We start from the raw sequence: 25,304 nt of genomic DNA, 5'->3' as shown, positions 1-25,304 counted from the left end.
CACAGTGTGTGTTTTTGCCATCAGCACTCTAACGATACTGTCATTAATTTTAGGTTTCTCGAAAGGACAGTAGGACAAAGCTTTGCTTTTCACTTTACTGCTATGCACCGCATGGAGCTGAGTGTTCAACTGACAGCAGCTTTTATTGCACTTTCAGTGCAGGCGATTAAGTAATCCAACCTCTGAATGGTTATATAGAACAAAAACAAGCAGAGAAATAATAATATTAATCTCTTTAGTGTGTCTATGCATTCAGTGAATATGGGCGGGTTGGAACTAGAGTATGAATTCATATGCCTACACATGTACCTTTTGAGTCGTTATTGACCAAAAGTATGTGGATGCTTATAAAACAGCAAAATGAAAAGGAACGTGTACTTGTAAGTCGTTATTGACCAAAAGTATGTTGATGCTTATAAAACAGCAAATTGAAAAGGGACGAATGGGACTGTTTGTGCAACACATGTAATAGCATCATTCACACAACGCAATCGGCAAATGATGAATAGATATTAAATAAATATGGAAACATCTGCGCAGATCAGACTAAAGAAAAGATGACCGTGTCTGTCTATGCAGCTAGCAGGAGTGTATACAGGTCTGACTGTCGCAGATTGATGCCGTCTAAACTCTGCCCTTTCTAGGGGTTCAAGAGTTCCATCCAAGCGCAATTACTCTCTGATGTAGTGCGAGACAAATGATGAATCGTTTTTCATTCTCTCTCTCTCTCTCTCTCTCTCTCTCTTTATTGCTCCTCTCATTAATCTATTTTTCAATAGTGCTTTTCATGTAATGTCCACCAGCTGTTTTGCCAAATAGAGATTAGCACTACAGGCAAATCCCTTGCCCAGCCGCCCTTAAAATGGCACACTTCCAGTCACATGCTCCCCACTGGAGTAGAGTATTTCAGCAAAAGGGTTCAGACAATGTCAAGTGCAAGCATTCCTGCACTGTCCACACATTTTGTTGAAGGGATTTCCATTACTCATCACAAGTGTGACAGGTTTTCGTTGTGTATATCAAAGTCTTCAAAACTTGCATTTTGGGATCAGAATTATGAATTATGATACCTACCAGCAGGCAGCTAATGCTAGTCTATGTTCATCAGACAAATTCAGGACCCTTGGGCTTGACATAGCGAAATTATCTTGTGATTTTTGGTTGGGACTACCTGTTTGGCTCAATAATGAAACACACGAAGTGAAGTGAGATTTTGTTTTAATGAGGAATTGCTTATAACCTTACATGAGCACAGCCTAGCATGAAAGCGTGTTTCCAACACGGAATATTTGTAATTTTTTTTAAAGATAATTTTGATTCTTTTTCTCACAATTCTCACTTTTTTTTCTCAGAATTGTGAGAAATAAACCTGGCTAATGTGAGTTATAAAGTCAGAATTGCAGGATATAAGCTCACAACTGCAAAGAGATAAAAAGTTGCGATTGCCTTTTTTATTTAGTGGCAGAAACAAGCTTCCATAGCCTGTAGCTTCGTTTACGATACAACGACTGCAATCTTTCCATCCCAGTCCTAGAAAGCACATATAGTGAAAAAAAGGTCTGTACAAAATATTTGTGACCCTGGACCACAAAACTGGTCTTAAATTGCTGGGGTATACTTTTAGCAATAGCCAAAAAAAAAAAAAACATTGTATGGGTTGATTTTATCGATTTTCTTTTATGCCAAAAATCATTAAGATATTAATAAAGATCATGTTCCATGATTTCCTACCCTAAATATATCAAAACCTAATTTTTGATTAGTAATATGCAATGCTAAGAACTTTGTTAGTCGATTAACACGTATACGCGTTATGAGGCATTTTCTCCTGAAAACCCCGAAAATAACTTAAATTACACTTTCAGTTTTGATCGTACAGATAAGAGCAATACATCAATTGAATATGTAAAGGGTCTACTTTTTTTATACAGACATAAAAACAACAGAACTTTGTGAATTTATAAAATAAAGATAACAAACAAGGTGTGCTGTCTGCAGCCTTTGTCTTCACTGATCTTCATTTACAAACGCATCATTAAAATGAACTGTAACTCAGTGAATACTCAACAAAGAGACATGAGGGAGATATCTATAGAAAGCTTGACATGTCTACTTTTAAACTAAACAAGTGATGCCGAAAACAAATATTCTGTGATAAAGTAATCCATACGAAAACAACACAATGTCCGTTTTGCACGTCTCCATTCATTATCTTCTAATACGTGCTATTCAGATTCTAATGTTTCACTGAAGCGCGCGGCTTGAATATGCCCACACAACAGAAGACAAAGCAGCCAGACTGTTCTTCAAGTTTTTATTTTTTTAGGTGATTTTCTCAGTATTTTTATTTTTTTTGCATGCTTTAGTTGTATCTCGGCAAATATTATCCTATCCTAACAAGCCATACATCGAAGGAAAGATTATTTAGTCAGCTTCTCAAAGAAATTGAATCCTATGAATGGTTTTGTGGTGCTGGGTCACATTTAATATACGCTAAATATATGTTGAAAACAGAGCAGCTTAAAAAATTTTTTTTCAAAAAATATATCAAAGAAAAAAAAATATATATAAAATATGTGTGTATATATGTGTGTGTGTGTGTGTGTGTGCTCTTGTTTTTGTGACATCAGGACACAACTCTGTATAATGACATGGGTATGACACAGGTATTACAAGGAGAGGGTGACTTATGAGGACATAACCCATGTCCCCATTTTTCAAAATGCTTATAAATCATACAGAATGAGTTTTTTTGAGAAAGTAAAAATGAACAAAGTTTCCTGTGAGGGTTAGGGTTAGGTGTAGGGTTGGTGTAGGGCCACATAATATACAGTTTGTACAGTATAAAAACCATTACGCCTATGGGATGTCCCCACTTTTCACAAAAACAAACGTGTGTGTGTGTGTGCCTCTGTAAAATATTTGAAAAATGTATTTTTTATGTGAGGAAAAGAGCTGACCAGAAGTATAAGACTGCAAATAGATAACAGAAATCTATGGCAGAGATTATAGATCACTGTCAAAAACAAACAGTGATTTTATATAGCAATGATTAAGAACTGCACGTTCACAGCACAAGGTTCAAGTGGAGAAATTAGCTGATATGTAATGGACATAAGCATAGTTGTGGGTTGACTGGACCGAGTTTTACAACAAGGAAATGAGACCGTGTTTGAAGAAGTCTACATCAACAGAGTCAACCTGGACAAAAAGTCAGTGGAGCTTGTCTTGCTTTACCTTGGCATGAAGTCAGAACCAATTATACCTCTCACAGTAAGACTGAGTAATGATTGGTGCAACGAAGCAGCTGTTTCTTCTCCATCTACGCTAACAAGACGAGAGAAGTTCTGGCGAAGCTGAAAGACTCATTTATTAAAACATTCAGAGGAAAATGTATATTAATCACTTTGCTTTGGCTCTACAATGCTGGAATGAAGATGAAATAGAGCGATTATAGAACATGCTTTGTCCTGTAGCCTAGCGTGATAAGCAAATGTTGTTAGCGAAAAATTTGAACAACTTAAAATGGGGCTGATAGATAGACCTGAACCCTTAGACCTGAGACAAAATAGAAACACATATTCCTTTCAGATTTCGCCGAGGAAATCAGAATCAGAATCCCGCACAGAATAAGTTCCATGCTGAGGTTAACTCTAGGAACTCAAAGCTAGAGGAGCAAAACAGACCATGTGCGTTATTAGCCACTTGATAAATTCTGGGAATTCTAGAAGCGCATCTCGGATGGATTTTAAGAATTCTTCCAGTTATCATGTTTAACTACACAGGTTTTACCATGGTTTTTAAACATGGAATCATGTCATGTTTTTGAACATGTACCATGTGTTTGGACATGCATTACGGTAACACCATGATATTATGTGATATTTGACCTTTGGGTACCATATAAACAGTACTGTGTATGAATATACTGTAGAAACCATTCAGTACCATCTCATACGTTTTGTATTTTAGTTATTTTATTCTGCTAACATTTTAGGTATTCTGTTATGACTACAGTTTATATTGTTGCAGATCAGTGAAGCCCAGGTTTATTTTGGTGCCTCGGAGAGCATCAGCTGACCACTGCAGAGAAAATGAGGATGACACTGCTGGCAACGGACATAAGCCTGTCTGAGTCGGTGTCATCCTCGGCAGGAGCAAAGTATGCCTGAGAGCTGATCGGGGCCATGATAGCTCCCACATGGAGATATCTACCGCGACAGGAATGCTCCTTCTGAAGTCCTGTCTGTGTTTATATTTTGATAACACGTGTTTGTTTGTGCATTTTCGCTTATTTTTATGCTGATTCTGATAGTTCTGTTTGCTTTCCCGTTCACTTCACTCTGATACGTTTAGGATGTTTGTGAAGTGGATACGTAAAGACATTTATTTAAGTATTTTGCGTATACAACATGAGGAGTAATCAACAATCATAATGATCTCCTGTTGTGGTATGATAACAAACACTTTGCACTTTAAACGAAATTATAATCAGACTTTGATCAAAATCAAAGGGATATTTCTTTCTAGACATTATTACAAATAACGTGTGAATTCTTTCAAGCTGAGGAAATAAAGGGAATGATGTAAATAATGTCTAAATGCAAGAAATAAATAACATGACATGCGAGAGTAAATCAATGTTTAGCGATCCAAAGTTTGTGTGGTCACAAATGTAAGCAAGTTGTGAGAGATTTTTCTTTTGCATCTAAACTTAAACAACCAAACAAGTCAGGCTGAGCAACATTAGTGGGCTGATCGATGCTATTGCTCCAACAGATGCTGAGTCGGTGGGTTGTCTTAACATCGTTTTGGACCAACTGTCTCTTAGGAGACAAAACTTGGCCGGAAACACTATTTTACTTTGATACGCTCAAATTTGTATTCCTTTTATAGCAGCAAATAACCCTTCATGGGTTCAGTAAGCAAATGATATAGCAAAAAAGGATGCAATCAATTTCCCTTCTTATTGATTTTCCACAGTTCCTGTTTGTTTGGGATAGATCTGCCATGTTTTCATGAACACACAGGCCTCCCTCTGGTTGGCTTTGTGTCAGTGTTCTCTCATTGCTCTACTGAGCTTGCATTTTCCAGCACAGTGGCTCGCTAGGTTGGTTTAACAGCTGTGCAGGGTGAAATATGCGCTGTCTTTCTATGCTTGAGGATCACTTCCTGTATGGCCCTCTAACCTTTTCTCTGCCTGACCGTGCCTCTAATCTATAGCATGTATAACAGCACAGGACAGACATGCGATTGACAATGAGAGCTTCATTCGGCCTTGACACATTCAGCTGGTAACAAAACATATCTGCTTTTTCTGTGTGGAAGCCCATTTACACCACAAAATTTAAAAATCATGTGAAATTATAACATTAAATGCTGAAATCATGAGACAAAGCAACTATGACAAAAGTCAAAATGATCACAAATGAGATAACAATTATGCCATTAAAAGTAAATACAGGTAGAAATAATGACACAAAAGTCAAAATTACAACTAAAATAAATAAATAATCAAATATTTGTTTTTCTTATGTGTCAGCCATACTTTAATTGATTAATTATCACTATTGCGCAGAGTTGAAAATTAATACTCGCCTAACACTAAATGTAAAAAAGAAAATAGTTGTGGGTATAATTGTTTTTTTTTTTTTTTTTTTTTTACTTTTTCTCTACACATTGTTATACTAAGAAAGTAAAATAAGTTTAAACCCTCAAAATAAAAATAAAAAATAAAAAAAACACTGGTTGACAACAATCACACAGTTCCATATGTACCAGTTCAGTGTTCCTTAAAGATTTAATTAATGTATAATAGCCAAAATGCAGCAGTAAATTTGGTTTGATATTGGCACTCACTAATACATCAACATGGAAGAAAAGTTTAATAAACATGACATGCAGGTTCTTGATGCAATATTAGACAGGAAGCCTCTGTCCTGAAACTCTCCTCAGCAGGATTACAGCTGAAAAAAAAAAATATAATTTAATATTCATATTTTTGTATGTCACCAATAAGCAGTTTCTGAACACAGCATCCTAAATCAATCAAATACAAGCTTGATTTGTACAGTCTAGCTGAGAACTATGTTATGATTTGCACTTACTAGTGTGCAGTATTCAAACCCATGAGACACCTTCATATGAGGGCAGAAACTTCTGAGCCGAATTGTAATCGTCCCTGACATAGAAATGCCTCCCTGCATGCAGTGTGCAGCCAGACAGCAGGAGTAAGTAACAGCTGATTTATCGATGGGTTAATGTGGAGCAGAACTCTGCGTGGAGGCCTGAGATGGAAAGCCATGCACACAACACACTCACAGGCACGCACATTTGGGCACTCATACATATACTAATGCACATACACTACTGGTCAAATGTTTGGACACACTTTACTGATTTTATGTTTTTCATGATATTTAAAATGTAATGATGTAATGGCTTATACTTAATCACCACAGAAAGTGAGTGAACGCTCAAAATGTGCAGAACTGGTAGTGTTACATATCTACAGAAAAATCCACAAAGCTTTTGCACTGATCTGACACCAGGTTTGCCAAATTATAGTTTATATAATATACATACATTATATATATATATATATACAGTGGGGATCGAAAGTTTGGGCACCCTTTGCAGAATATGTGAAAATATGAGTGATTTTCAAAAAATAAGAGAGATCATACTAAATGCATGTTATATTTTATTTAGTACTGTCCTGAGTAAGATATTGTACATAAAAGATATTAACATTTAGTCCACAAGACAAAAAAAAAATGCTGAAATTATTACAATAACCGCATTCAAAAGTTTGGGAACCCTTGGTTCTTACTACTGTGTTCTGTTACCTGATGATCCTCGACTGTCTTTCTGTTTTGTGATGGTTGTGCATGAGTCCATTGTTTGTTCTGAACAGTTAAACTGAGCAGCAGTCTTCAGAAAAATCTTTAAGGTCCTGCAGATTCTTCAGTTTTCCAGCATCTTTGCATATTTGAACCCTTTCCAGCAGTGACTTTATGATTTTGAGATGCATCTTTTCACACTAAGGACAATTGAGGGACTCAAACACAACTATTTAAAAAGATTCAAACATTCACTGATGCTCCAGAAGGAAACAAGATGTATTAAGAGCTGGGGGTGAAAACTTTTGAACATGATGAAGATGGCCAAATATGTCTTATTTTGTTGAAATATAATTTTTTTCCATTTAGTTCTGCCCTTCGTAAGCAACAGAAGATACTTGTATGTTTCCCGGAAAACTCAAATTAAGTACAATTTACCTTGATCTTCAAATTCCAAAAGTTTTCACCCCCAGCTCTTAATGCATCTTGTTTCCTTCTGGAGCATCAGTGAATGTTTGAATCTTTTTAAATAGTTGTGTTTGAGTCCCTCAATTGTCCTTAGTGTGAAAAGATGCATCTCAAAATCATACAGTCACTGATGGAAAGGGTTCAAATATGCAAAGATGCTGGAAAATTGAAGAATCTGCAGGACCTTAAAGATTTTTCTGAAGAACGCACAAGGGACTCATGCACAACCATCACAAAACAGAAATACAGTCGAGGATCATCAGGTGACCACACACAGAATTAAGAACCAAGGGTTCCCAAACTTTTGAGTGGGGTTATCTTAAAAATTTCAGCAATTTTTTTGTCTTGTGGACTAAATGTTAATATCTTTTATGTACAATATATTACTCAGGACAGTACTAAATAAAAAATAACCTGCATTTAGTATGATCTCTCTTATTTTTTGAAAATTACTCCTATTTTCACAGATTCTGCAAGGGGTGCCCAAACTTTCGATCCCCACTGTATATGTGTGTGTGTGTGTGTGTGTGTGCATGTGTGTATAATATTTTTGAGTTGTAAATGTCATAACTACTTTTCAATATTGCTGTTTTTAAGTCACTTATTTGCATGGTAGGGTACAAAACTGTGCCAAAACACAACTGAGCCTTTAGAAATAAGATTAAAAAAACAGAGCTGTTACACAAATAAATTTAGCATGTGTTTTTTTTTTTTTTTTTTTTTTTTTTTGTTGTTGTTAAAATTGAGTAAAAAGAGCTTTCACAAAACTATAAAGAAGAGATAACAGAGAATAGTTTATTACATTTGAAAGTCTAAGGCTGATTTCCAAGATGCTAAAAGTTCTAAGAGACACAGTTAGCAGATTTATGCTGTTTAAAATGTGCTATTCTGCAAAACCTTTAAGGGCATTGAAGAAAAAGCACAATATCATAAAACGATGGGGAGGGGGGGGGATAATAAAGAGCATTAGACAAGCTTTGCCTTCATGTTGGGGCACCTTGCCGAAACAACGCTCTTGACCAAGAAGAACATAAAAAGCTGACTTGAATATGCTAAAATGAATTTGGAAAGACCTGTGGAGTTCTGATGAAATGTTTTATGGAGTAATAAGACCAAACTGGAACTTTTTTGGACCCAAACTTGAACCATGACTTCAATACCTGTACTATGATATTTTTCTGTTAGTGTACTTTCCAGTAAAGCATTTTACTGGAAAAGCAACAGAGTCTGTAGCAACAGTATAAACACCTTTATAGTTATCTGCAATTAACCTCTAAATATTTACATGGCAATTAAATTAAGTTCATGTCACAAAGCCTGTTTGGAGAATTACATTGAATGGCACAGTAAAAACGCCCTCGCCCGGCATCATCCATCTGCTCTGACAGGTGGCTTTAACTGCAAACAAAGACATCACAAATATTTACATTCCTTCATTGTTCCTCAGATTCTCTTCCACGTCCCTCATCCTTCATTTTCTCCTCTCTTTTAACCCTGTCTTCAAATACTCCTTAACCCAGGTCATCTGGTGTAATCGTTCTAACACACTCTCCCTGGTGTTTGTATGTACGATTCCAGCTTTGTTCTATTTGAAAGTGTTTTATACTGTTATAAAACAAATGTAGCTTTTGATTTAACACTGCTTTCATCACCTTAATGAGGTTAGTTAGATCTACTTTCATCTCTCTCTCCAAAGTATACATAAAAACACACAAATTATTTATATTTTTTTGCAGGTGCAAGTCTGTGTATATACCATATATTCCCACCCAAATAATTAATAGTGTGGTCATTCCTGCCCCATTTTTCTTACAGTGACCTCAAAAAAGTATTTATATTATGCAACAATTAAGAATGTTATTGCATTATACAGCAAAATACCAAACCAAGTGCAAGAAAGACACCACAAGCATTTTCCAAGTAATCCTTCCACAGAAAGACATACTGTACTGTCAAAATATGAAAAAGTATCCAGATTTCTGGTTGTCTAACATAAATGTAAGGAACAGCACTTGTAGGACACCTGTGTGAACTTGAGGAGAACTGACTTCATATAGACAGTAAAAATCACATTGGGAATAGTCTGCAAAAATGTAGAAGAAAATTGCAAAAAATGTCTCAGAAAAGTGAATTCCTAGAATCATTGGTTTGCAAATGCAGCTTGGTTTGATCATTTGCATGTAATGCAATGACAGATTTTGAAGTGTTACTCATAGTAAGGTACAAAAAGTAAAAGGACTGGGAAGTGTGAGCCTGTCTTTACAGAGTCCAACCATCTGGCCGACATACCTTCTTGACTGAGAACTCAAGGGACACTCATTCACCCTCCCTCTCTTCATTTCTCCCTGGTTATACCGTGCCATTGGAAGCACAACTATATAAACACCCATCTGTTTCTGTAACAACTGAAATCAACGCAGCTCTAGTGCTCTCTTCTCATTACTTAGATTTCCCCATGTGGCATCATTACACACAAAAAAGCCAAAGAGAAATAGAGATATGGACAGAGACAACGAGAGTTGCTTTCCTAGTCATAACAGACGTCCCTCATCTGCGACCTGCGATCTAACCTTGGTTTCTCCTCTGTTCTCGAGCCTAATAGATCACGTCTGTATTTGGTACTTTTACAAACCTCACAGGAAACTCACTAAGTCACAAACTATTACATTACAGACCCAAGCTGTCTGAATTAGGGGGGTGTTTTCGACATTAAAGGAAAAGTTAACCAAAAAATGCAATTCTGTCACATGTACTCACCGTCGAGTCGTTTCAAACCCATATGAGCGCGAAACGGAAAAGGTGAGTTGAATATGACTGTACTTCAGAGTCCAGCGCAATAAATGCTTAAAAAAATACACAGCACACAATGTTTTTAAATAGTTTCCTCTATTTAGTTAAAATGTAGCTAGTTTACTCTAGTCAAAATAACAAAAAGCTCCAAAACAAAAGATAAAAGCTGACCAGGGCCATGTTATCCTAATAGACAACATGGGCTGCAGCCCGGGGCCCCAAACACTAGGGGGCCCCCGAGTCAATTCTCTTCTGCATTATATATAGGGTTGCCAACCGTTCCGAATAATACAGATTCTTAGTTTGTCCCGTATTTGCAGGCATACGACGTATGACCACCTGGACCATATAGATAACAAATAATTATTATTTTCTAAAGCATTGTTTTAATTGCGATCCTAGCTGCTCAAAGAAGGCTTTAAGACCGAGCGGAATCCTCTGCCGTCTAGCCGTGACTCGCTCCTGCTTCACAGCGAGTTGTGCACGTGCTTTGATTTCTTCAAATTAGTATGGTTAAATGCAAAGATGTGATTTTTGATTGTAAACACAACATCCATCTCGAAAACATACCATCTCATTTTTACTAAACTTTTTCTAAAGTACCGACAGCTTCGTGTGACAATTATAATACATTTTTTTATTACTTACAATCAAAGAGTTTAAATATCTGAGTTTAAAAGAAAAAGTAATATGGGGTTTGAAATGAGTAAATAGTGGATATGCATTTTTGTTTAGACTATCCCTTTAATCACTTGTGTATGAACAGGTTCTTTACATAGCTTGCTATTGCACAGTGATGAGACAAGGGCAACCAGGGTTGCATGCACAAGGGTATTGTATTCCCTTTAGAAGCATGTTTACTATACAGCGGTCACAGCAACAACAAAATAGTTTATTAGTCTCTCCTTGTAGAACTGTCAGCATTAGTTTTATTGTTATAGATGGATGTGAAAGAATCGGACACAGCCTCTTGTCCTATAGAAAGGTTACTGAACTCATGGGTGTCCTGTGAGCTGGGGAAAAACAGCAAAAGGTCAAGCCCTGCAATGTAGCCCAGTAGGGGGAGACATATGGGGGTTATTGTCCCCAGGTTGGGAGGTAATAAGCTATATCTCACGCTTCAGATCAAAGTAAAGCCACATCATTGGAGCTGTCTGTGGCACACAGCAGGCCATGGGCAGGGTCAGAGCAATGTGGCCAAAATAAACCCGAACTGAGCCTGTCGCCTTCACACCACTGAAACATCTTCACTTAAAAGTAACAGCATGTGTTTGCTTTTGTCTCACTTTCTGTGGGAGCCTTTGGTTTGTTTTTTCTGAACCAGATTTAGACCATCATGCCACAGGCAATGAGTCCATTAGTTTAGAGGATAGCCACAGTTTGCAGAAATGTTTTACCAAAACTGTATATAAACATAGACAAACAAAAGTAGATCTGCGGAGCACCTGTGCTTACATGCACCAAGTTCTGGACATATTGAATACACAGCACTCCTTCTTGAGATAATTATTTGCTTCTTGAAGATCAATTATTTGTTGTGTATCAAGAATTTATGTAAACTGTGCATGGATGGGATTATTTATATCTGTAGTTCGTTATATGAAGTCCTAACTCAATATTTCTCATTCTCTTTCATATTTCATATCTGTTTTTGGATCTACTGAAACAATATGAATATTGAGGCAAAGGAAACATCTGTGCTGGACATTCAAAATGTAATTTAGCTCTGGAAATAAAACTAAAAAGTTTTAGGATTTTGATGAATTTAAGACAAACAAATGTTATGATGGAAAAAAATGAATAAGAACCATTTTCAATTTCTAAGTCACTAATGTAATAAGCTTCTTTTTGATATTGAGTATGTGGACCTCCGATGCTGTTTTGATCATTTTCAGATCAAGCTGGAGAACATGATCGTCAGATTCATGCAGATCCACTGCTGCTAACACTCAAGCAAAAGCAACACAAACCAAATACAAAGACTTTCTGAACTTGTAAATGTGCATTTTTCAATTAAGTTTAAATAAATACATTAAAAAAACTTTTATGTTAATACAAGTTGTTATGCAAAATGCCTCAGTGGAGAGTCTGGTGTATTTCTGTCAGATTAACATGTCGTACTACACTGCAGACTGAACCACATAAGGGTTTCATCTGCTATTGTTTGTGTGGCTATAATGAGTCAAACTACCACCTCATAAAAGAATGCATGACCACAGAGTCCACCAGTGGCGAATGCTTTCATGTTCAACACCAGCGTTGGCCTGAGACCATGTGCAACCATCTGTCAGAATTCAAACCTTAACCAAATGCTTAGCTAATATTTATCTTTATATCGAGATATATTCTCAGTTCTGAGCAAGGGTCAAAGGTCAACCTTTAAGTGACGACAAAAAAGTGCTGCATCTCCATCACTTTTTGTGTTTTTAAAGGAGTGTGTCGGGGTGTCTTGAGTAACAGCCCCAATAACATCACAGCTTATATATAACTCTCAGGAGAGAAGAAAGACAGAGAGGTGCTGTGTAAAAGAGGCTAGGAATTAAAGAGAGAGGAAGAGAAAGGAGGGGGATTGACTTTTGGGACTTGCCTGTCTAATATGTTTTCTGTTTTGGGGCCTCTCGGCTTGCAAGCAGAAATACTCATGGGAGAGATAGAGACAGCCTGAACGCCACTCATACAAGCCACCTGAAAGACACATCCCAGCACAGTATGGCCATTTCCTTTGGAAGAAAAACCCAGGAACCCTTGCAAACCACTCAGTGTCTTCACATACCTCCAAACAACAGTCTTTCCAGAGACGTGCTTCGAAGTTTTACCAACAAAACAAGTGTCCTCCAGTGCATAGCAGAGATCTGAATTTTTAATTACTGTATTTATTTTAACAGCATTTTATTTCATTTAAAATTTTTATTATTTTAGTTTTGAATACAATACTACTGAAAAGTTTTTGGTTAAATTAATACTTATAAAACGGATTAACGCACATTAACACAGTTGGCTAGAGAATTTGGGCTGGATTTAAATAAAACACACTTTTGGATTACTTTGCACAAGCGGTATTTTTTTGGCATCAGTATCCGTTTGATAAAGGTGAGGATAAAAGTGCGTTCCCATTTATTGTGCGCAAAGTTTCTTGATTTAATAGCCTATGATACGCTTTATTGCGTCTCTTAACTTATTTACAAAGATATTTTAGCTTTTAAACATCATCATTGATGCAATAAATTGACAGGGCAATAATCTGCAATAGTGCCTAAATTGTAGACAATCTAGAGGGGTTATATCGAGTGAACTAATTACATTTTAAGTTTACCTCGTTTCTCCCCAAGGCGAAAAAATAAAAGATAAAGTGCAAACGTAGAGAAAGCAAGAGTGAAAGAGCTGTTTTATTGCTTTTACATAGGCTATATATAGCTACACACAATAAAAGCTAATCGCTAATATCTTGAACCGTTATTTATATCTCATATGAGATTTGTTCAATTACATAGGTTGTATACATAGGAGCTCTGAAGAAATATTAAACTCTTTGGATTCGTATAGCTACCCATGTGAATGATATATAGACTGATAGATAATGCATGGGATATTAACTACACTACATTTTGTATTTGTTTCTTTATATTTAGTACACTAAAAAATAAACAGAAAATTTGAAAATTGCTGCCCCAAATTTGTTCGTAAAATCAAAGTTACAACCTGCACTTTGCATTTTGTTATTGATAAAAAATAAAGCTGAAAGTAAATAGTTGAAATTATAGTTGTAAGTGCAACAGAAGAAAACATTTAAGTATAATAAGTTTGATACAATAGTTACGTTTGTAATTGCAATTGTACTTTTGATGTATAGTTTTCTGGGTAGGTCTATAGCCAGAAGGGGGGAAAAGCTCTCTGCAATCTGAATGATCACTGTCTGTATGTGAAAGCATCATGCCTGAGGCCAGACAGCCTGTCCACTGGGAGCTCATATCTGTTTATTGCCCTCCTATTACAGCAGATGGAATAATTAGAGGACATTTGATAACATTCCAAAAACTGCCACACCTATATTTAAGAAATTTTCATGCAGAGTATTAAAACTCTTAAAAATATTATTAAAAAAATAAATAATAATTTATCTTTTTAATTATTATTATTATTATTATTATTATTATTATTATTATTACATCTCCTTGTCACAAACCAATAAACAAAGTATTTTTTTTTATTTAAATTATATTCATCAATGAAAGTGATACAGTAATACAATATCATAACATAATAACAATACAGAACATAAATACAAAAGTATTATTCGGAGCAAAAGTAATGCTATCAAATATTTTATATAGATTTTTTAAAATCTTCAAAGTATGTCTGGGGCACATTAGTAATCATCAAAGTAGAACATGAACCTAGGGTTTGCTGCATGTGATCTATGTAATCTGAATCTGATTTTTGATTTTATTTTTTCAAGCAGGAGAAGTGACAGAAATAAGGAACAAGAGCCATGGCTTTTGGCTTTTAATTAGAACTGTGTCAAGAAGCAGTGGGTCAGACAACACCTGCATCAGTGTCTTCTGATTGAGCTGGATCTTATTGTACAGCATGAAGCGAACCTTCCCTTCACTCCCGCTCTGTCTCCTCACATTTCTGCTCCTGTCTCAGCAGTGCACAGGAATCAGATGGCTGTGAGTTGCTCTTTTTTCTTTATATATATACTGAAACTGTTTTAATGCATTCAAGATGTTTGTCAAGTTTGACTGATTTGTCAAATCATGTGCAACATGGAAAAAGGTTACGTTTGGAACTTAGGAAAAGATGTTTTTGTGGTAATGAAATAATGGATTTGGAAGTGTTAGGAATAAATCTAAAAATAATTTTATTTTAGTTCTATAAAATCAGAGGTTAATCCAGTTCAACACTAATTTCCTTGCAACTTGTGATTTCAGCAGAATGTTTTGTTTTCACATAATCATACTGTTGATGAATTGCGATAGAAAGCATGATGGTAGAGAAATTGGGTCGTGAAGAGGCCATTTTGCACGCACAAGATCTTGATATTGCATGGCAAGAAATGTGAAACAGATGCCGCCATAAACACCTGTGTTCCCTGGATAACAAAGACGAAGGGTGTATGTGTGTGCGGAGGTTAAGACAGGGGTCTTTCAGTCACATATCATGGAACATAAAGTGGCGGCCCCTAATCTGAGTATCAAAAATGAAAAATGGAGGATCTTGCACTTAATTCCATTCACATGTAAAACAATTTCAAGTCAAATCCATCAAAAAGCAACCAAGCTCATCTTGAAATTAGTTTTCTGCTTATCCAAATAAAAGGATCACATGCCGAGATACTAGCAATCTTATTTTATTCTCATGAAGTGCAAAAAAAAAAAGTTATTTAAATTTGTAAATTGTCAGTGAAGTAAATGACCTGTTACTGATTCATTAATTGAATTGATTAGACACACATGTGTTGAGATGTGATGAATTAAATAGAACAATGAATCGTTTCAACAGTATGTGAACACTGAGGAAGGTCCTGCGTGACTGAAACATTTGTTGATTTTAACATGCACTGAGCACTTTTTGTACTGTATAACAATAAAATAAGATTGCTAGTATCTCAGCATGTAATCATTTCATCTAGATACACAGAAAACTAATTTCAAGATTGGTTGCCTTTTGATGGTAGAGTGGGCATTAGTTGGTTCTCACGAAAAGTGATACATGTGTGCATTTTACTAAAAGAGAATAGTAAAACAATGCTTGAATTCACCAGGTTTCACTACAAAGTCTTACTCAATTTAATTATTTGTCACAGAAGCTTCAGGGAAATAATTGCTCAGATAAAATCCACGATTTGCATTTTCTACTATGACTTAAGCTTGCAAAAAGTCTTGTGGCATTGTCCGACAGCAGCTTTACCATGGAACATTCACTAAACTTTTAACAATAACCGAATCATCTAAACCCATTTTTTTTCTCCATTGGCAATTGCTTTTTGGTGCCTTTCTTGCTTCCAAGCGATGCAGAAATAATCTTCTTCCATTTTGGTCTAATCTTGATTGATTATCTCTGGGAATGAGTTGTTGTTGTTTGCATGCCTTTGCGAGCGAGACACTGAACAATTTTAGCCCGCAGCATAAATGCGTGCGAGAACACTTTCTCAAAACGTATCTCAACCATTGACTTTGTTCCTAATATTTAACAGTTGGCTTTATACATGCTTATTTGACTGTGCTTTATTCAGTCACTTTAAATTCAAGACTTGCCACAAATATTTTGATCACTTTTTCACAACACCAAACATTTTAATGATGTTTCAAGGGTCTGTTTAACTTGTCATATAAAATTTGATTAAATTTCTATAACTCAAAAGAAATTTCTAGCAATATACACAATTCACAGACATCCAGTGTTCATTAAAACATATGCATTTTCTCATCCAGGGTGCTATCGCAGACCACACAACACATCAACAAGACCCAGCACTGCAAGACGTTGCCAGGCCTCGTCTCCTCTCAGGCTCTGCTCTGTAGGAGTAACCTGGAACTCATGCAAACCATCATCCAAGCAGCACGGGAGGTTAAAAAGGTCTGCCAAAAGACCTTCGCAGACATGCGTTGGAACTGTTCCTCTATTGATGCTTCAAAATTCCTCCCGGACCTGGAACGAGGTGAGATACAGAGGAAAATCATGTCCAAAGAGGATTTATTTCCAATTGAAGTCTATTTTGTGTGAAGCGTTTCTGAAATCTATCCACAGATGTTCTGTTTAGACAGAACAAGCCCTAAATTAGCGAAAGGGCCGCTGTCTGTCCATTGCCAGCCGCTTCAAGGCAACCACACACCTCTCTTTATACCCAAGCGTGGTTTCCATTCAGGCCTTAATAGGTCTGAGGAACCCATCTAACTGTTTAAGGAAAACTTAATGAGGGCAATGGTTTAAAAAGCACCCTACAGTGATCTTTAAACACTCTTGCTCCGGGTAACACAGACTATTCCAGTTAAAAGCTGCAATTCGGCCTAAGTGCCTCGCTTCATGATAAAAGAAATCATACCCCTGCCCACCCAGAAACCTCCGACCCGCAGAATTCTTGCTCCTCTCTTCTTTCTCATGCTCCTTTTGATGAGAGGCTTCATAGAGGAGCAGCATTTACTGTGAGGACAAACAAAAGGATCCATTCTATTCAATGAGAGATGCTTTTGAGCGAGTTAGTCAGTAATGGACAGAGAATTGCCTTTTTTCCTAGTTTCACAGTCATTTAAAGCCTACGGTTTTACCCTGTGTATGACCCCTGCAGCACAGATGTGATTTTCAGCTGTCAACCATCTAAAAATATATGAAATCAACGAAATAAAACAAAAGGGATAGTCAACCTGGTTTTCTGTGGATTAATGACGCAGCATCACATCTTGAATTTCCTCACAGTGGTGACACTTGCATGCTACGCTTTGACAGTTGGTTTAATCGTCCTCCTTATTTATTTATTACAAGCATTTAGCATGATCCAAATGCCGGAGATGGTCAGACTAAATCTGGTTGTATGACGACTTTTCCTGCATACTGTTTGCATTTGTCAAAAAGCACTGGCGGCCTTTGATGTACCTTGTACGGGGTCAAGTTGCACCTGTTTCTACACCTATTATCATGACTTATGTGCACTGTTAGAACAGTTCCATAATCTCTGCCATTATCCTTTCATACTGAATACTGACAGGTTTCTCATTTTGCTCTGTGTTGCTTTTTTTCTAAGGGAAAAAAAGTCCGATTTCATGTCTTCTTTTTTTTTAGTGTAAAAAACAAATTTTAATCTCTTTTTATTTTTTTGCCGTCTTTCAGGAACGAGGGAATCTGCATTTGTATATGCACTCTCCGCAGCCACTATAAGTCACACTATAGCACGGGCATGCACCTCCGGAGACCTGAGGTTGTGCTCGTGTGGTCCGATTGCAGGTGAAATACCAGAGCCTGGGTACAGGTGGGGCGGCTGTGCTGATAACCTGCATTATGGTCTCCTCATGGGCTCCAAGTTTTCTGATGCCCCAATGAAGATGAAGAAGAAGTCTGGCTCGAATGCCAACAAGCTGATGCATCTTCACAATAGTGAAGTGGGCAGACAGGTAAGCGTTGCCACACAGAAACCATGTGGCATCAATGATTCACTAGAAAAGCCAGTCACATGACTTAATCTGCCAGGCATGGAGTCTGATAGGAATAATAAACCTTAAAATGAAAATGGGTTATTGCAAGTCTGATTGGATATTTTTTTTTCTTTATTTGATGCATGAGGTTTAATGAGCAAAAGCTGTCCAAATTCACCAATATGTTGCATGTAATTTTATTATTATTTTTCATTACTTTCATCTGAATCCATCCCACTTTTCCGCCTAATGCAGGCCTTGCGAGACGCTCTGGTCATGAAGTGCAAATGCCACGGTGTTTCTGGTTCTTGCTCCATTCGGACTTGCTGGAGAGGCTTACAGGATCTGAAGGACATCGCCATGGACCTAAAGACCAAGTACTTGTCAGCCACTAAGGTGGTTCATCGGCCTATGGGTACACGCAAGCAACTCGTCCCCAAAGACATCGACATCCGGCCAGTCCGAGAGAATGAGCTGGTTTATCTGCAGAGTTCACCGGATTATTGCACAAAGAATGACAAGTTGGGCTCTTTCGGCACTCAGGACAGGTGAGACTAACTAATTAACAAATTACATCACTGCTCAACAGTTTCTTTTTTGCTAGCCCACTTAGGTCAGGTTTATAAATTCTGTGACAATATATTCACAGCCTCTAATGCAAAAATATTTATTTTTATTTCATTAAATGATTTAATTTTTTCTTAAATATTCCAATGATGTCCATTCATATCAATCATTTGTAGTAGAAAGTGGAAAAGACACAGTACTTGGCGGTAATGACTGATCATGAAACCACATCTTAACTTGTAAACATTGTAAACCAACTTAAGTCCAGAAAAGCTGATATAACCAGAATCAAATTTAACTAACTCTAAAAGCCTTGTTTTTAACTTTATGATTTATTGCTGATCAGAGAAGGAAACTATTCCACATTTTAAGAACTATTATAACTTGACAGGTAGTCTCTAAACACAATGCGCATGTCTTGAAATGTTTTTTATTATGGGTTATTCATTGTCACTTCATAAGATATCTCTTGAAAATCCCTGATAAAGCCGGACTGTGAGTGTGTGTGTGTGTGTGTGTACACGTGTGTCTCTGACATGTCCAGAGTGACTGTGTCCTCTTTACTGTTATCACAGTCTGTCTGTGAGTAATGCTGCTATTCCCAGAGCTAAGGGCTCTCAGCTGATAGCAGCTCTGCACACACAGATTAGCACGACAATGAATTCTTCCTGCTTATTTCCTATTGCTTTATCAGCAGAGACTCAGGTGTAGATTTAGGTAAGAATGGAATAACCTCAGCTTCCTCGCTTTTGTTATGTTTGCGTTTTAATGTGCTCCGTGTCTCTTTTTTTGACTAAGCTTTATGGAATGAATGGGGAAATCAGTCTTAGCTAGCTCCAAAAATGGTGGCAGCAGCAATAAAAGACATTAATGTCTGTAAAATAATAATAATAATTGTATTTCTAATATTTTTTTCTTTGTTTATTATTTTAATAAAAATAACAATAATAAAAAATGTAAATGATATGTTTATTTTTTTTCCTGTAGTATTTTGTGTGCGTGTGTCTGTGTGTGTGTGTGTGTGTGTGTGTGTGTGTGTGTGTGTGTGTGTGTGTGTGTGTGTGTTCGTGTGTAATTGGAGCTATAGAAGAAACATTTAATAATATACTGGTGGTTACACATTTTATTGTTGATTTGTTGCCAAGATGGTCACCGAGTAAAATTTGGGACTTCAGTACGAGTTACACATTTCTTTGAAAGCTGCTCATTCAGTCAAATTGTAGAGTCAGTACTGTTAGTTTTAAAACTCTTAAACTCAATATTTACAGCTGAACACTGTAAGCGTTTAGGCTTTTATAGGAATTATAGGTCAGTGCACTGATAACCTAGATACATGCTGTATGTCAGGTGCACTCATCACACAGTATACATCCTCAGCTTTAGTGCTGATAAGAGTACTCACACGTGCTCTCTGTTCATAAATTTAGTGCTTGGCACTTGGTCACAAGACTGGTGTGTTTTGTAATCAATAGAGAACGTCAACAGGGAACTGTGTGTGTCGCACATGTTGGTTCCATGGTGGTCTCTGTTTTGTAGGGGGTTTAGCACTCCTATCACCCCATACCTGCCTCTAAAACGTGAATACAACACCTGCTGTCCTCGCATTCAATTGTGCTGTGTTTTGATGTCAATTTTACAGAAGGTCAGTTATTATAATTATACCACACAACGGGGGTGAATCTCACGAACTCTGTGAAATCCAGGTCATGTTTTAAACTAAAATCACCAGAAAGAATGAAGAAAATATGTGGTGTTGTGACAACTAAGCACACTTCCCATTAGAAAAAAAAAGCCCATTCTTATTTCTGTAATGCCAGTATTAAGAATCTAATGAGAATTGTTAAATTATTATATGTCAGTTCTGAGTAAAATGTTCATACAAATTATGGCAATGCAAATTTTATGAAAATGCATTATTTTATATTATTTAACGAACATATATTTTCTAAAAAAAATAAATTTTAATTATTAAAAAACATTTTCATTTTCATCATTAAATTTTATTATAAATGTAAACATTTCTTTCTATTTTTCTTTTTTATTTCAGTGTTGTAGTGAAATGTACTTGGGATTTATTTTATTATTTTATTTTTTTGAGATTCACCTATGAAGTCAGGAAGCTGCTATCATTGCACATCCTCTCTTTGTGATTTGAAGGGTCTTAAGATAATGAGCCATGAGTGTTACCCTAACTAGACCTGCGGAGATGGCTTCTCTAATCGGATTTGGTGATGAGAGATGGGTAGAGTCCAAATGACAAGCTTAGAGAAGCCCGGAACATATCTTATCTGAGGTTACATTTCTCTCCCTGTTCCTCATGCTGCTTTGTGGGCCACAAGACTGCTATTAATGAAATTAGTGCATTGGAAGCAATCTCTGAGTGACTGAGTGCTATTTAAAAGATATGTTATAAAATGTTTTTCCACTTTGAGGTATGGTTCTGCTCACAGCTGTTATATTGTTAAACTGATGATCACTTTAGAGATGTTAGGACTTTGGAAGCAAAATATACTAAATTTAGACTTCTTTTTCTTTCTCATTACATTTTTTGAAAGGTCTCTTCATGAATTAGAAACTGTTTGACTATATAACTCCACACTGGTCCAGGTCAGCATTGAACATATGCTACTCATTGAGTCATAATGCATGTTTACTTGCCTTTCTATTCTTTCAGCACTGACCTGAGAGAAACTTTTACTTTAGTTTTAAAATAACAGCATTCTTCACCTCTCTCTGGTTCTGTAGTAGCCATCCGCTCTTGTCTGTCTCTCAGCACCCTGAGCATTAATACCACACAATTATAAAACAATGCACTTATGTGGAGAGGGCTACACACAGGCCGACCCCTAGTGTATAGAGCGTGATTTATGACAGGGCTATTCATTGCTCAAGATGCCCCAGGCTTCAGTACATGTCTGCAGGATCCACTTAAATGCAAGAGAACACGTTCCCTGGGTACGAATGAACTGGCTCTTAAAACGAGATATAAGAATGTTCAGTGCTGCTGGTTTAATATGTGGTTGAGCTTAAATTTTTTACCTTGGTTTGAAAAGAAGCTTATGTTTAGCAATTTCGCTCATGGTCACAGAGAAATGTTTTGTCATCTATTTGTGTGAATGTATTTTTTTAGTCATGTTTTTGAAGTTCCATGTACAAAACAGTTTGGATTATGTATAAGTTAGCTGTCTAACAACTAACTAACTAGTCAGTACATTTATTTATTTATTTATTTATCTAAGTACGTAAATACAATTCACTCAGTGTTCACTTAATGTTGAAAATTCCACGGATTTTTCTCAAATAAATATAATTCCTCAGTATTGAAAAGTGTAGAACTTAATTTTGGCTTAAAAAACTAAATATAAATATATATTTGATAAAAACAATCAAATATATTATATACAAACTATAAGACAAATATAACATTTATATAAAAAAAAAAACAAAGAAATCATAGAAAACTATAAAAAATATTTTTGCTGATTTTTCTATCAAAAATATTCCTCAATATGATATGCTGATAAAAAAATTATCTCATATAAAATAATAGAAAAGCTATTTCTAAAAAAATATGTTTTACCCAAAATTGTATGTGCTTTGTTGGACTAAAAGCATTGTGTTTTTAAGATATATATGTGTGTGTGTGTGTGTGTGTGTGTGTAAAAGTCCAATAACAAAAGCATTCCTTATGGATGATTGTTGTCAACCCACTGACAACAATAAGGTTTTTTTTTTTTTTTTTTTTTATTTATAAAGTTTCTGAGTTTTTTGGTTGTACAGCATGTACTATAAAGTTCTTTTTGTCTGTTTCTTCTGCAGGCAGTGCAATAAAACCTCCAGCGGAAGTGACAGCTGTGATCTGATGTGCTGTGGCAGGGGACACAACCCGTACTCAGAGAGAGTGGTGGAGCGATGCCACTGCAAATACCACTGGTGCTGCTATGTCACGTGCAAGAAGTGTGAGAGGACTGTGGAGAAATACGTGTGCAAATGAGGTGGCTCTCCATCTCTACAGTCATCTCCAACAATTGTCCCGATCCCCGCCACACGTACCTATTCTCAGCTAAACTAATCTAAAGGAGATCTGGAATGCGCTCTACTCATTGTAACAGAACTGGACAGAATTCTCATTCGAATTCCCAGACTTTGTGGTTGAACGAGCTGAAAAATTCAAGACTTGATTCTATTCTAGATATATTCAGCCTGGGTGTGGAGCATAACCTTTGTCTACCTGAAGTTAATTTTCCAACAAATAACCAAAGCATGTTACCAACAAGCCTTTCTTTTGTCTTATGCTTTTCAGCTTATGTGTTTTTGAGAAGACATGGTTTGTTTTGGGCTTTAATGAACTTTTATAAAGAAACTCAGAAGCTGGACTTTATCTTTTATGTTTTTTTTGTTAAAAACACCCAGCTCGCCGTCCTCAAGAGGATTTTTACTCCTCATTTTTTGAAACATTAGAACATATGCTCCTTTATCCAGATCTTAAAAGTCTATTTTCTTACACAATACCTGGGTCCGTTTTTATTTTAATTGTTTTTAAAAGGTACATCTTCCCAGTTTTTGGCAAGGCCTTGATTTTCAGGACTCTTTTTAGAACCTTCAGAAATTGCTTGACATTCCAGAGGATTCCACATTCCAAGTTCTAAGGGATTAAGACCTCTAAACTCAGATGGTACTTTTTTTTTCACCACATTTGTTTTTGTTTAATAGACTGACGAGATAAAGAAATTGCTGAACACGGAAAGGGAACTTCAAATGTGGCTTTTGAATGAGGAACTTTGCAATGGCTTCCATCTGTTGGTTGGTTACTTTCAGTTCTAGAGGGGAGAATACCTGTAATTTGTTCCAAATATATCAACGAGGACTTTGGACTATATGTGTTGTGCCTTGTTATATTTTTACTCAACATAAAAAAAAATGCTGACATTCAAATGCCAAACCTCTCTGAGCATGTGAACAGAATATGTGGGTCACCCATAACGGTCTTCGTGAACCACTTATCTGTGGATGTACATAGTCATTTTTGTATGCTGAATTAAAAAAGAAATATTTATGAACTAATTAAAAATCTTTACCTTTTAAACCTGATACTCCTTTTTTCTTTTATGGACTTTCATGAGACATTGAGCAAGACTGATTGCAAAAACATAGTTGTCACTAATTTAAGTTCCTTGTCTTGAGCAAAATAACAATTTAGCACAATTACGCATGACACTTCTATAAATCATCTCACACTTGTTATTGTTCCGATTAACAGCACACAGGAACCAGTCTCTCAAACTCAAAAAACCATGGGAAAGTGTTTTGTTTGGACACCATAGCCTAATAAATAGGCCAACGTGCTAGTGCTAGCAAAACTTGTGTTTGGCACAATGAGCTCAACACTTTCCAGTGTTTAATTGTCCATTATTCAGGGGCATGTAAATACAACTTGTTTTATTCAGTTTTTACAACAGAGAAGATAATGTAAATGGAGCGAAACGTTACATAAAAAGAATTCAGGCTCAATTCTTTATAACGTTCAATTTCTCCCGTAATTGCTTCTCATGGTATGACCAGGGCGGAAAGGGATTTTCCAGAGGTTTCGAGTTAAGACGAGCCTCTTGGCTTTAGCTATGTTTTAACACTGAGGTTCATGAGCACCACCAGGGAAGCACTTGTTCTCCATGTTGACCGAGATTGTAAGAGGACAATCTTGGCCAGAAAAGCAGACAATGCAACACTAGACAGGGAGGCCGGTTAAACATTGGAGATGTACAGTTTTTTGTTTGCGGTAGTCATGAAATCAGTGTGGGGGTGATTAGCATGTATTCTGAAAAGATTTTAATGATGAAACTGCACCGTTCATGCATAGAACAGTTTTGCCTTGTTAGCCAGCCAAACTGTTGTCATGGACTCATGAGGGTTTTTCATGCTGAGACTGCTCTCGAGCCAAGAAACAACGCTGCTGTCCTTCATACATGCCGAGGAAAATCCTGTAACAGAAAATAATTTGTAAAGAGGGACTGCTGAGGAGCAAAAGACGTGCTTGTACATCACATTTCAAGTCGACTGTAAACCAAATACAATTGCAAATAGTAAGTGAGCTCATTACATCCTGTTCTCTGTATCAGTGTTGAACCACACTTTCAATGCAGATTAGGGCTATGAACTTAAAGGGATAGTTCACCCAAATAGCAAAATTATTTCATTATTAACTTACCCTCATGTTGTTTCAAACCCGTAAGACCTCCGTTTATCTTCGGAACACAGTTTAAGATATTTTAGATTTAGTCCGAGAGCTCTCAGTCCCTCCATTGAAGCTGTGTGTACGGTCTACTGTCCATGTCCAGAAAGGTAAGAAAAACATCTTCAAAGTAGTCCATGTGACATTTTTAGAAGCATCGAAAATACATTTTGGTCCAAAAATAGCAAAAACTACGACTTTATTCAGCATTGTCTTCCGTGTCTGTTGTGAGAGAGTTCAAAACAAAGCATTTTGTTACATCCGATTCACGAACAAAAT

General features: G+C 36.5%; 1 protein-coding gene across 2 annotated transcripts; it reads left to right on the top strand.

Moving 5' to 3' along the window:
* Positions 1-13,068: 13,068 nt before the first annotated feature.
* On the top strand, positions 13,069-23,025 carry LOC113072806 (protein Wnt-11-like). 2 transcript variants are annotated; one of them, XM_026245782.1, is made up of 6 exons: positions 13,069-13,190; positions 14,560-14,770; positions 16,535-16,761; positions 17,928-18,208; positions 18,485-18,777; positions 22,616-23,025. In XM_026245782.1, exons 2-6 carry the CDS (start codon positions 14,688-14,690, stop codon positions 22,788-22,790), a joined length of 1,059 nt encoding a protein of 352 aa, XP_026101567.1. In that variant the 5' UTR covers positions 13,069-13,190; positions 14,560-14,687; the 3' UTR covers positions 22,791-23,025. The 2 variants fall into 2 exon arrangements, with proteins under 2 accessions (XP_026101567.1, XP_026101568.1); XM_026245783.1 differs by having other exon boundaries at positions 14,557-14,770.
* The last annotated feature ends 2,279 nt before the right edge of the window (positions 23,026-25,304 follow it).

Source organism: Carassius auratus, unplaced genomic scaffold (genome assembly GCF_003368295.1).
Source record: "Carassius auratus strain Wakin unplaced genomic scaffold, ASM336829v1 scaf_tig00010623, whole genome shotgun sequence".
NCBI lineage: Eukaryota > Metazoa > Chordata > Actinopteri > Cypriniformes > Cyprinidae > Carassius > Carassius auratus.
The sequence above is the reverse complement of the archived record's forward strand: the minus strand, read 5'-3'. Positions and strand labels throughout refer to the sequence as shown.

Excerpts from the sequence above, each read along its gene's own strand:
- LOC113072806 (XM_026245782.1), top strand. The coding sequence starts at position 14,688 with ATGAAGCGAACCTTCCCTTCACTCCCGCTCTGTCTCCTCACATTTCTG. Across the intron at positions 14,771-16,534 it reads TGCACAGGAATCAGATGGCT|GGTGCTATCGCAGACCACAC; the intron begins GTGAGTTGCTCT and ends TTTCTCATCCAG. Across the intron at positions 16,762-17,927 it reads CCTCCCGGACCTGGAACGAG|GAACGAGGGAATCTGCATTT; the intron begins GTGAGATACAGA and ends GCCGTCTTTCAG.